Source organism: Cucurbita moschata, unplaced genomic scaffold, assembly GCF_002738365.1.
Source record: "Cucurbita moschata cultivar Rifu unplaced genomic scaffold, Cmos_1.0 Cmo_Scf00003, whole genome shotgun sequence".
Lineage (NCBI taxonomy): Eukaryota > Viridiplantae > Streptophyta > Magnoliopsida > Cucurbitales > Cucurbitaceae > Cucurbita > Cucurbita moschata.
The window spans coordinates 2,767,411-2,778,889 of NW_019268519.1; the positions used below are offsets into that span (position 1 = coordinate 2,767,411).

The window sequence follows — 11,479 nt, forward strand, 5'->3', positions numbered from 1 at the left end:
GGGGGGGGGGGGGGGGGGGGGGGGGGGGGGGGGGGGGGGGGGGGGGGGGGGGGGGGGGGGGGGGGGGGGGGGGGGGGCTCCATTCCTTGTATTAAGCTCATACCCCACCTTCACCTCGAAGTTGCTCAAGAAACTAATCTCCTTTGTTGTTAACTTCTCCATCCGAGTCTTAAGATTTCTCTGATATAATAGAATGAGTTTTCGTGCTGGAAATTTGGAGTTGCATGTGCATGTTTCTGACCATGTTTGCTGGAGAAATGACAATCAGCAAGAAGTTGAGAGTTTCAATCAACTATTTAGCTGATTTATTGTATGGTTTATTGTTTTGATGAAGGATTTTGACAAGGTTGCAGCTGACCTTATACGTTCCTTGATATTCGTTCTTTCTTTGTTTATACATTCGGTAAAAAGGAATCATGAATAAGTTGGATTGCTACCAGACAAATTGACTATTAAAAGTTCGTAGTCTTTTTAAAATTCATTTGGTTATACACATTGTCTTGAAACCAACCAAGAAAAAAGGATGTTTTCTTTGCTTGATTTTATGATCTTCTAAAACTTTTATCATGTTTTCAAGCCTTTCGAGTAAGCATGTTCACGGATTCCAAACTAAATCAAAGATGTGAATTGGAAGAATTGAGCAGCATGCAATGCAATCTAAAGATGTTTGAAAGAGTGTGAAACACATTGCTTGTTTTCAAGACTTTTGTGAGACAATCATCTTTCTTCCTTCTTTCCCTTCTCTCTAAAACATCCAAGATCAAGATGTGGACTTTCACCATCCACAAACTCTTCCCTTGTGCCTCTGATGTTGACCTTCAAACATCCCCTCTCCTTTTTATTCTTACGTTTAATCAAAATTTCAAATGTGTTTCGAATCTAATTTGTTAATGATTCATCTAGAGATTAGACGTTCGAATTTGTCCAACTCGAACTGTAATAAACTAAAGAAAAAGGGTTTCGTGTAGTTTTGTTTTAAAGGAAAATACTTTAACAAAAAGTACGCAATTTTTTCATTACGAATATGAAAAATATTACAAAGTTAAAAAAAAATGGTATTCGTGGATAACTATACTCTCACTTTTTTACAAAAATCAAGATATTATTATCATATGGAATATGGAATATGACCGTTAAAAAAAAAAGGAAGAAAAAAGAAGGGTTAGAAAGTAGAGAGAGTAAATAGGAGGAATGAATGAAAAGAGAATGTAGAGTTTCATTGGGTTTGTAATTAACTTATCATACAAATATAATGCAATCACGCACTCCATTTTCAAAGAATCCACACCATTCATGGCCCTCTGCAATGAAGATTGGGAGTCCTGTCCCCCCAAATGACGAGAATGCCCTTTGTGGAGTAGGAATTGGGAAAAAAAGTTTTGATGTGTTGGTGGGTCAACTGGTAGAAAGTCTTCCTGTAATTTGAAAGCTGGGTTAGTATGTGGGGGCTATCAATTTTACTTCTTTTTTCTTTTTTGTGGAATTTTCTGTCTTTTTGGTTCTTTGGAGGAGTCTTCCTTTTGAGGCTTTGACCCTAAAATAAATTCTCATTTTCCATACTTTTGCCATCTTCCAAGGCTCTCCTCTCACCCATTTGTGGGTTTTGTTCTTCATTTCTGCAATAACAATCAGCCCTTTAAGTGTCATCATCAATCGAGGCCTATATTTCTTCATCCCCTTTAATGGTTTAGGTTTGCTTTTTCAGTCTCTCACTCCTTCTTGAACGGACTCTTGTGCTTGGTTGGTTGTGCTGCTGAGGGGATGGGCCCTAAACTCCACTGAGGTTTAATGGCGACATGGGTCTCTTTCTCCTCCTTCACTGCTCTCTTTGCTCCCGTTTTCTGCTGTCTCGCATTTAATTTTTCCTCTGACTGTTTTTTTTTTTGAGCTAGATAACAATTGGGTTTTCTGATTTCTTGTCTTTAGACCTTGTTGGACGAGCTTTACACGAGCTTTTTCTGAGCGGATCTCTGATTTCTGAAATGGGTCTTTGAGATAATGCTCAAATCATGCTGCCTCTTTATCTTCGACTTTAATTTCCTGAGTTTCCGATGCCCTTTTTGTCTCCATTTTTTTTTCTCTCTTTTCTTTTTCGCCTTCGTAATTCCTAAGATGATTTGTAGAGGTGGATTGGGGAAGTGACAGGTCATCTCTAGAATTCAATGACTGATTCTATTTAAAGAAGATTTTTGTTTCCTGAAACCTGAATCGTGGACTTCCCAGAAGAAGGAAGACTCGACCTGCTGTGATTAATTTGTATCAGCATGCCTTTCTTGTTCTTATATGGTTCTTGTAGTATTAGATAAATGTGAGGTTGACATTTCATCTGGTGCTGCAATTCCCTCGAGGAAAGAAATGGAAAGAATGATCCAACCTCCTCTGGTAAGTCCTTTATCTATCTCTCAATTGGCTGATGTGTTCATGTACTATGATCTTATCAGCAGTGGAGTTCTGAGAATGTTGGAACTTGATTTTTATCATGTTTGCTTGTTGATCCCAAATTCTGATGTAAAATATTGTTAAGTCAAGTGGTTGTTCCATAGAATTGATATGCATTCTTGTAACTCATCTTGGACACCATGCCATCTAATAAATAAGATCAGTTGAGATGAAGACTAGAAGTAAGATGTTTAAGCAATATTAGGCATTATGCATAATATATATTTGGTGAAGCTGCAAATTGTTGAACCTACTCGTTGAGATGGATAGCAGAATGACTTACATTCACTGATTGACGGTTTCAGGTTGACACAACAGCTTGTTTATGTAGAGTAGATGCAGGCCTCAAGACAGTAGCTGGAGCTAAAAAGTTTGTCCCTGGTTCAAAGCTTTGTCTACAACCTAGCATCAAACCATCTATACACCCAACTAGGCCTAAGCCGACTCGCAGTGACAGAAGCAGGAACCAATCTCCTCTGCTTCCTGGACTACCTGATGATCTTGCAATAGCTTGCCTTATTCGTGTTCCGAGGGTTGAACACCGTAAACTCCGGTTAGTTTGCAAAAGGTGGTATCGTCTTTTGGCTGGCAACTTCTTTTACTCTCTCCGTAAGAGTCTTGGAGTTGCAGAAGAATGGATATATGTCGTTAAGAAAGACCGAGATAATAAGATCTCGTGGCATGCGTTTGACCCTATATACCAGCTTTGGCAGCCTCTTCCTCCTGTCCCTAGAGAATATTCTGAAGCTCTTGGGTTTGGCTGTGCTGTTCTTAGTGGTTGCCACCTCTATTTGTTTGGTGGAAAGGATCCAATAAAAGGAGCGATGAGACGAGTCATTTTTTACAGTGCCAGGACGAATAAATGGCACCGAGCCCCGGACATGCTTCGGAGACGATATGTCTTTGGCTCGTGTGTGATCAACAACTGTTTGTATGTTGCAGGTGGGGAAAATGAAGGTGGCCATCGGTCCTTGAGATCTGCGGAAGTCTATGACCCAAATAAGAATAGATGGACCTTCATCTCTGATATGAGCACTCCCATGGTACCCGTGATTGGAGTTGTTTATGAGGGTAAATGGTATTTGAAGGGGTATGGAGCTCAACGTCAGGTTCTAAGCGACGTCTACCAGCCTGAAACCGACACGTGGTGCCCTGTTTATGATGGAATGGTTCCGGGTTGGAGCAACCCAAGTGTCTCCTTAAATGGACATCTTTATGCTGTTGACTGCAGGGATGGCTGCAAACTTCGAGTCTACGATGAAGTATCCAACTCATGGAACAAGAGCATCGATAGCAAGCTGCATCTGGGGAATTCTCAAGCGTTGGAGGCGGTTGCTCTCGTTCCACTCAACGGAAAATTGTGCATCGTTCGCAATAACATGAGCATTTCTCTTGTTGATGTTTTGAAGTGTGAAGATGCCAGTGGTGCTTCTGGTGAACATCTATGGGAGACCTTAGCCGGGAAAGGTCACCTCAAAACCTTGGTCACAAATCTCTGGTCGAGTCTTTCGGGTCGAAGTCGTCTGAAGAGCCATATCGTTCACTGCCAGGTGCTCCAAGCATGAATTTTTTTTGATAAATTCTAGTTTTGCTTCTCCTCTATACATATCTTAAAATCATGCTTAGATGTCAAACATGAGGGAATCAAATCAATACTACTCCAAATAGTTTTGTCAATTATATCCTCCCTGTCGTCTGTCGTGTTCTTGTTCTTTTTATTGGTGAGAAAGAAGGGAAACAAAATTGTCCATTCACCATAAAATTATTTGAAGTAGTATTGAACTGTGATAGAACTGTGATAGAACTTGAAACATTTCTGCAATATACTGTAAGGTGATTCAGATGAATGAGCCTCTTTCGATAATATTGGTACATAACAAACATGATCATGTGTATTTGAGATGTCCAATTTCTCTGGAGACTCTGATAGACTGTTGTTACATAAATTTTGTATGATACACAATCATTGAGTTTCTTACTATACATTATTAGTTGAGTGAAGCTGAGGTAGGGGATTGAATCATTCTATATTTAGACTAATAATTAGTACCTTGTCCAGCTATGTTCAGATTGATGTTGTCTTTGTTACAGGTAGAAATGATATTACCCTAAATCCTGTTTTGAATTAGCTGGGCCGAGCTATGTTCAGATTGATTTTTCTTTGTTATAGGTAGAAATGATATTACCCTAAACCCTGTTTTGAAATTTGTGTCTTCTAAGAAGCATGTAGATCGAATGTTGACTTATTGATCGTTATTTGTGGAGGTTGGAGGCCACCAGTTGACGAGTTCAAATTATTATGTATTTTTTAATTATTTTAAGAGTTTTTTAATTATCAAATATTTGTTGATGAAATTAGTCAAAATGGATATAAACTAATTTTTTAAACATTTATAGTTGTATGTTTTAATATTATTTTGAAAAATAAAAAAGATAATATAATGCTTCTCACCGATTATATTAAAAAAAAAAAAAGAACATAGTGGCACTCCAATAACATTTTTGAATATAATTTAATTAGTTAAATATTAATAAATTTAGTATTAAAGAGCAGACATGTACACAAAATTTAACATTTATTATCGATAAAAATTTAAAATTTATCTTTACAATTTCAAAAAAAAAAAAAAAATCAATCTTTTTAATTGATTGAAAAAGTTAAAATAATTTGTTAGGCTTGATTTAAAATTTAAATCTATTGGAATAGATATTTGATATTAAACAATTTATTGAAAAAGTTAAAGAAAAATCTATTGTAAAATTTTAATTTTTTTAGGATTGATTTAATTTTAAATCTAGTGGAATAGAAATATGATACTAAAGGAGTATTATTTTTTTTTTTTATCCAAGTATAATACCTTAAAAAAGCAAAAAATATTTTAAAAAAGCAAAAATATAAATTAAAAAGAAGAAATTATATATTTAGTACGTTAATAATATTGAAAGGTGTTACATTAAATAGAGATTGGTTATAAAATTGGTTAATTATTTGGGAATTGTGGCGGCCTCAACACAAATACCTGATTTTTAGATAATTTCAACCCTTTTCTTCACTGCTCAACCCCTTTCTCAAATTCGCGTGAGTTTTAGGGTTAGGGTTTTAGCATTGAGAAGCTCAATGGAAGAGATAACAGAGGGTGTTAACTCCATCGCCTTGACGGCTGACTCGCAGAAGAAGAATCGAATTCAAGTCTCCAACACCAAGAAGCCACTCTTCTTCTATGTTAATCTCGCCAAGGTTTGTTTCTTTTTTACTCTCTTCTTCCATTTCGCTTACCCTCTTCGCGTTGTTATTTGGTTTAGATTTTCAACTTTATCCCCGTTTTTGGTATTATCTGTTCGTTTATCTGGTTTTAATAACCCTCTGGTTACCGTTTTTTCAATTTGTGTAGAGGTATATGCAGCAGTACAATGAGGTCGAGCTTTCTGCGCTTGGAATGGGTAGGTTATCTACACTGTTTTCGGGCTTAACATTTAGGGTTTCAGTTTAATTTCTCTTTCTCGTGTTTGGATGTAATTTAGTACTGTATTTGTTATGCCTTTAATTACTTTGACGGTTTGAGTTACTTCGGACTGTTGAGCAATAGAGTTAGAGATATTTTGTTAATGAGTACATTTCATTTGTTAACCTTTCATACCAAGATATTCATGTTCTTGTGTGATGTGATATTTGACAAATGAAACATCTTTTCAAATGTTCTCTTGTGGGAAGTTAACTTGTCATTGTTTTTTTTTTCTTTTTTCTTTTTGCAACTAGTCCATATATTTTCTGCTTGCATATCAATGCAGTCAATTGATCCTTCTGCTATGGTGTTTCGGGTTATTCATATGTTAAAACTTCTATGGATGCTTTTGCAGCCATTGCAACTGTTGTGACTGTTGCGGAAATTCTGAAAAACAATGGACTGGCTCTAGAAAAGAGTAAATATCCTCTTCCTTCCTTTTTTAATAATATGTAGTCGGGGTTTTCTCTTAACACTCACAAAAATTTTCTTATATTCTATAGAGATCATGACTTCTACCGTTGATATCAAGGATGATTCTCGGGGGAGACCAGTTCAGAAAGCTAAGGTAATATCTCATATTGCCTTCTTGTTTTGGTTTCTTCATAATGGATGAAAATTTGGAAGTTTTCTCTCTTGTCTCCATTTTTGGCTTATAAAATTATATTCTCATGTCAATTTAATCCAACTTATCACGTTAATTAATTCTCTTAGTTGGACCCTAGAAATTAGTGGTGCAGATTATGGTATTTGTTCACTGAACATGCAACTGAATAACTGTGACTGTGCAATTCTCTGTGTTTTCATTTGATTAGATGTGTCTTAACCCTTGTCATGACTGATTTTTGCCTTTCAGATTGAGATTGTGCTGGGGAAAACTGAAAACTTTGATGAACTGATGGCTGCTGCTGCGGAGGAAAGGGAAAACGGAGATGGTGAAGAGCAGAGTTGAAAAGATTTTTTTTTTCTTTTCTTTTTTTCCCTGTTCTTATCCTCCTTGTGGATGAGTCTGGTTATTTCCTTATATCTGGTCTCTCTGTTTTTAATTAACGTTAGTGAACAAGTGGTTTATTTACTGATGTAGGCTTTTAGTTGGTGAACCATTTATTTGTCCTTTTTTAGATACTATGGGATATCTTCGTTTAAGAGCGTGGAAACCTAATCTGAGTTACCTTTCAAAATCAAGTTTATATTATTATTTTGATGCATCAATTTTGGTAAACATGCATTCAATTGGTGATCTGCTTCAGTAATTCAAACTGCATTGAAGTCTATTCTCTGTTTATGTATTACGATTTATGATTGAACCTTGGCCTCCATGATCTGATGATCACTATGGTGGACATCTGCTTGAGTTCATATCACGGATTGACTAGACATGTAAGGTCTCAAAAGACTGCTTTTGAGAAATATAGTTTGTGATAGCATAGTATTCCCCTGTAGCTATTACAACATGGGTTAATGCATTCAGGTCTATAGCAGGCGCCTCTCCTGCGTTCTTCTATGTATGGCCATAAATTTCTTTTCGTTTCGTGTGAGTTTTAACCAGTTTTAGGAGGATTATCAACTGTGGGTCATATCTTCGCCTATGATTTGTCTCAATAGTGATTACTCTTGTTTTCATGATCAAGAAAACTAGTTCAAACTAGTAGAGTTTAGAATGCGTACATGTCTCAACACTTGTCATGAAGTGAAGCCTGGAAGATGGATTATTGTGTCAAATATACTTGAACTGTTCATTTCATACATGCTTAACTGGGTCGGAACAATGCTCCTGGTGCCTTTAGAAGTAAGGGCAAGAGACGTATTAGAAAGCTGTCTTTAAAGGTCCATCCAGATAAGAACAATGCTGTTGGTGCTGAAGAACGTTTAAAGGCTATTATCAAAGGCATTTCAGTGTCTAGGTAACAAGGAGAATACAAAAAGGTATGACCTTGTTGGGTCAGAGAATCAAGTCTTGTATGAGTGTGGATGGCTGATTAAGCCTTTGTTTTTGGCACAAAATGAACCCATTTGGGTCAAATGAAATTGAAATGAAACAAAAAAATAAAAAATAAAAACAGCCAATACTCTTTTAAGTATATATTAAATTTGATGAAATTAAAAGTTTTATGATAAAAATCACTTGATGTAAAATTTGATTGATTTTCTCCCCTCAATTTAAATATTGGAAACATTTTTAAAGAAAAAAAGAAAAAGAAAAAAGGAAGGCAAGAAAATTTTTAATTTGCGAGATGACGTGATGGAGTTATTCTATACTCTTAAGCTGAAATTGTCCTATAAAGCCACTTAACCTCACATTCAAACGCGACCTTCGACTTGAATACTGGTCTCGATTTCCCCAATTTTTTCTCATTCGATCAGGAATTGCAGTCCCTAGATTTCTCTCTTTTTTTTTTTTTTTTTCCCAATTGGAGCCATCGATGCGTTTACATTGATGACATATTACAGTTCCTGAATCATTGAATCGTCTTGTTCGCACCGTCTGTAAGTTCAAATTCTCAAAATAGATTCTTGTTGTGATTGGATTTTAATATCTCGATCAAATGTGTAATAGTTTTCTGCCATATTAGCTTTGCGGCAATCGCAATCGATGTACGAAATTGTTAGAATCGATTCTTTCTATTAGTTCCCGGTGATGAATGTAATTTCTTTTTCCCCTTTTCTTGAAGGGAATTGCGGATACGTTTTACTTTTCGATATTTCGGATGGACGGGAACAAAGACGATGCTTTGAAATGTTTGAAAATCGGGAAAGAAGCTTTGGAAGCCGGGAATCGGACCCGTGCCCTAAAATTTGTGAATAAAGCTCGCCGTCTTGATCCGACGCTCTCCGTTGACGATCTGTTATCGGAGATTCAGAACGTTTCCAGTGACGATTTGGGTGCTGATACTGGTGAATCTGGAAATAGGTCGTCTGATACGTCTTCATCCAAGCCCTCGAATCAGCCTTCGATTCGCCGTAGAGTTGCGGCATCCGGGTCTTCTGAATCTTCCACATCGGTAACTTACACAGAGGAGCAGATAGAGGTTGTGAGGACTATCAAGAAGAAGAAGGATTACTACGAGGTTTTGGGATTGGAGAAGAGTTGCAGTACTGAGGATGTTCGAAAGGCATACAGAAAGCTGTCTCTAAAGGTTCACCCAGATAAAAACAATGCTCCTGGATCTGAAGAAGCGTTTAAGGCTGTATCAAAGGCGTTTCAATGTCTAAGTAACGAGGAGAGTCGTAAAAAGTATGATGTTGTTGGGTCTGATGAGCCAGTTTACGAGAGACGAACTACAAGACATGGTGCTAATGGATTTAATGGGTTTTATGATCCTGATATTGACGCAGAGGAGATATTTAGAAACTTCTTCTTCGGTGGAATGGCGCCTACAACTACACATTTTCGTACTTTCAATTTTGGCCCTGGAATGGGACATGGAACAGCTAATCAGGGCTCAGGTGGTGGCCTTCGGACTCTGATTCAATTGCTCCCTGTGCTGCTAATATTGCTTTTGAACTTCTTGCCATCCTCAGAACCTATCTATTCTCTTTCCCTCTCCTATCCCTATGAATTCCAGTTTACCACTCAGAAGGGTGTCAATTATTATGTGAAATCAACTACTTTTGAAGAAAAGTTTCCACCTGATAGTCTGGACCGAATGCAACTCGAGCGGCACGTTGAGAGGGATTATGTTAGCATTCTTGCTCAGAATTGTCGTGCTGAGATGCAGCGTCGGCAGTGGGGATATATAAGGGAAACTCCATATTGTGATACGTTACAGAAGTTCCAGACAGCTGCTTCATGAATGAACGAAAAGGTTCATTTCATCCCCCTGTTTATCTTTTTATCAGTCATAGATGTATAATCAAGATTGCTCGAGAATGTCTACCAAGTTTTTATTATCAAATCGATTAAGCTTTCCTTCCGTGGTACCTCTCCATTTGTTTGGAATTTGAAAGCCATTGAGCTTTTTTACTCCAATGAGATGTGCAATATGCATTGTGAGACTATTCATTTCTTATGCTAATCCTTGACCTTATAACCGATATTATATGTGGCTGGATAATATCTTTTCAATGATTCAATTGGAGACTACATGGAAACAAAAGCTTTCTATATACCATGGTGGCCATCTGGTGAGTGAGTTGATTTAATCTTTCGGGTTTAATGTTTTTTACTCGTACGTTGTGGCCTTTTCATTTATTGGAGCTGAAACAAAGCTGAATGATTGAGCTAAAAAGGCATAAACAAGATATGTACAGAAATACTTTTGGTCGTCATCATCAATGAATTTGATGCATATGAATGGAATTTTGTTTCTTATGGCATTTTTAAGTCTTATTTACACATTCGTTGTAGAGTTGTTCTGCAGGGAATTTGTCTTTCATGTTAATCATGAGATTCCTTTGTTGAGTTTGGATTTGAGACATATGTTTGTTCTCTTGTTTCTCTCTTGTGCAGATAGGTTCTATTGTTAAGTTAGAGCTGCAAGGCAAGGTTGGTTCATCTGCCATTAACTCAACTTATTTGTATTTCAAATGTTTTGCTTCTGCTTCTGAAGATGACCATAAAACGACAGTGTCTGGTAGGTTGCACAGATTAGATGGTTGTGTTGATATTATATCTGGGACTGGGAACTTAGGTAGTATAAATTAAGACTAATGTGTTGTGTTGATATAATATACTTTTCTGTCTCAAACTGTTGAAGCTATGACATATGGACCTATGTTGATACATTTTTTCATAATATTTTTTGTGATTCACATGAATTATTAAACGGATTGAAGCCCAGTCCTTTATGTCAATGGCTAAACATCATTCTAATCATCTATATTATTGCATCACAAAGTTGTTGCATTTGTCTCTGTGGTCGTCGACTTCCACCCCATTTCTCATGCATACCAACAAGTCATTGAAATTCTCTCCCACAGCCCACGGAAATGAGTTATTGGAATGCAATGTTCTCAGCACAACAGATGTGGAGATGATATTCTCGACAGAGAAAAATAGATGTTTTAATTGCTGAACTCTCTTAACTATAGTCTAATTTAGTTTTTAATTATGAGTGTATCATTTTACAAACAAATATGAATGTGCTTGCTATGATATATGAGTGTATCATTTTACAAAATTTTTGAGTATATCAACACACTATTAGACATGAATTTAGCATTCTATCAAACTTCAAGTACATCAACGATTGATTATCAAATATGAGCGCATAGTTTTATCAAAATTTCGTATACAATAGCAGGTTATCAGACTTGGTGTACCACCATCAATAATTATCATTTTAATTTTTTTTGTAAATAAATTTATAAATACTATTTGCGAACCTGGTTTCCTTATTTTGTTATTTGTATATTAAAAAAAGATCAAGCAAAATTTTGAAAATTGAAAAAAAAAAATAGTTTACAAAATTTTTATTCAAATGTTTTTGTTATTTATATACTAAAAATGTTTTCTAACGAAAATTAAACAGATAATTACAAAAAAAAAAAAAAAAAAAAAAAAAAAAAAAAAAAAAAAAAAAAAAAAAAAAAAAAAA

General features: G+C 36.1%; 3 protein-coding genes across 4 annotated transcripts; all 3 read left to right on the top strand.

Annotated features, from left to right (window-relative positions):
• The first annotated feature begins 1,494 nt into the window (after positions 1–1,494).
• On the top strand, positions 1,495–4,418 carry LOC111440934 (F-box/kelch-repeat protein At1g55270-like). Its single transcript, XM_023077767.1, has 2 exons — positions 1,495–2,382; positions 2,745–4,418. The coding sequence occupies exons 1-2, from the start codon at positions 2,284–2,286 to the stop codon at positions 4,002–4,004; spliced, it is 1,359 nt and encodes a 452-aa protein (XP_022933535.1). The 5' UTR covers positions 1,495–2,283; the 3' UTR covers positions 4,005–4,418.
• Positions 4,419–5,431: 1,013 nt separating this feature from the next.
• On the top strand, positions 5,432–7,137 carry LOC111432111 (uncharacterized protein At2g34160-like). Its single transcript, XM_023068921.1, has 5 exons — positions 5,432–5,677; positions 5,832–5,880; positions 6,298–6,360; positions 6,446–6,510; positions 6,799–7,137. Exons 1-5 carry the CDS (start codon positions 5,558–5,560, stop codon positions 6,892–6,894), a joined length of 393 nt encoding a protein of 130 aa, XP_022924689.1. The 5' UTR covers positions 5,432–5,557; the 3' UTR covers positions 6,895–7,137.
• A 1,067-nt stretch (positions 7,138–8,204) lies between these two features.
• LOC111440902 (chaperone protein dnaJ 49-like) lies at positions 8,205–10,708 on the top strand. Of its 2 annotated transcripts, none has more exons than XR_002710045.1 (3): positions 8,205–8,429; positions 8,615–10,067; positions 10,393–10,680. XR_002710045.1 is itself a non-coding variant. In XM_023077734.1 (3 exons), the coding sequence occupies exon 2, from the start codon at positions 8,651–8,653 to the stop codon at positions 9,734–9,736; it is 1,086 nt and encodes a 361-aa protein (XP_022933502.1). In that variant the 5' UTR covers positions 8,205–8,429; positions 8,615–8,650; the 3' UTR covers positions 9,737–9,748; positions 10,393–10,708. The 2 variants fall into 2 exon arrangements, 1 of the variants encoding a protein (XP_022933502.1); XM_023077734.1 differs by having other exon boundaries at positions 8,615–9,748; positions 10,393–10,708.
• Positions 10,709–11,479: the final 771 nt, after the last annotated feature.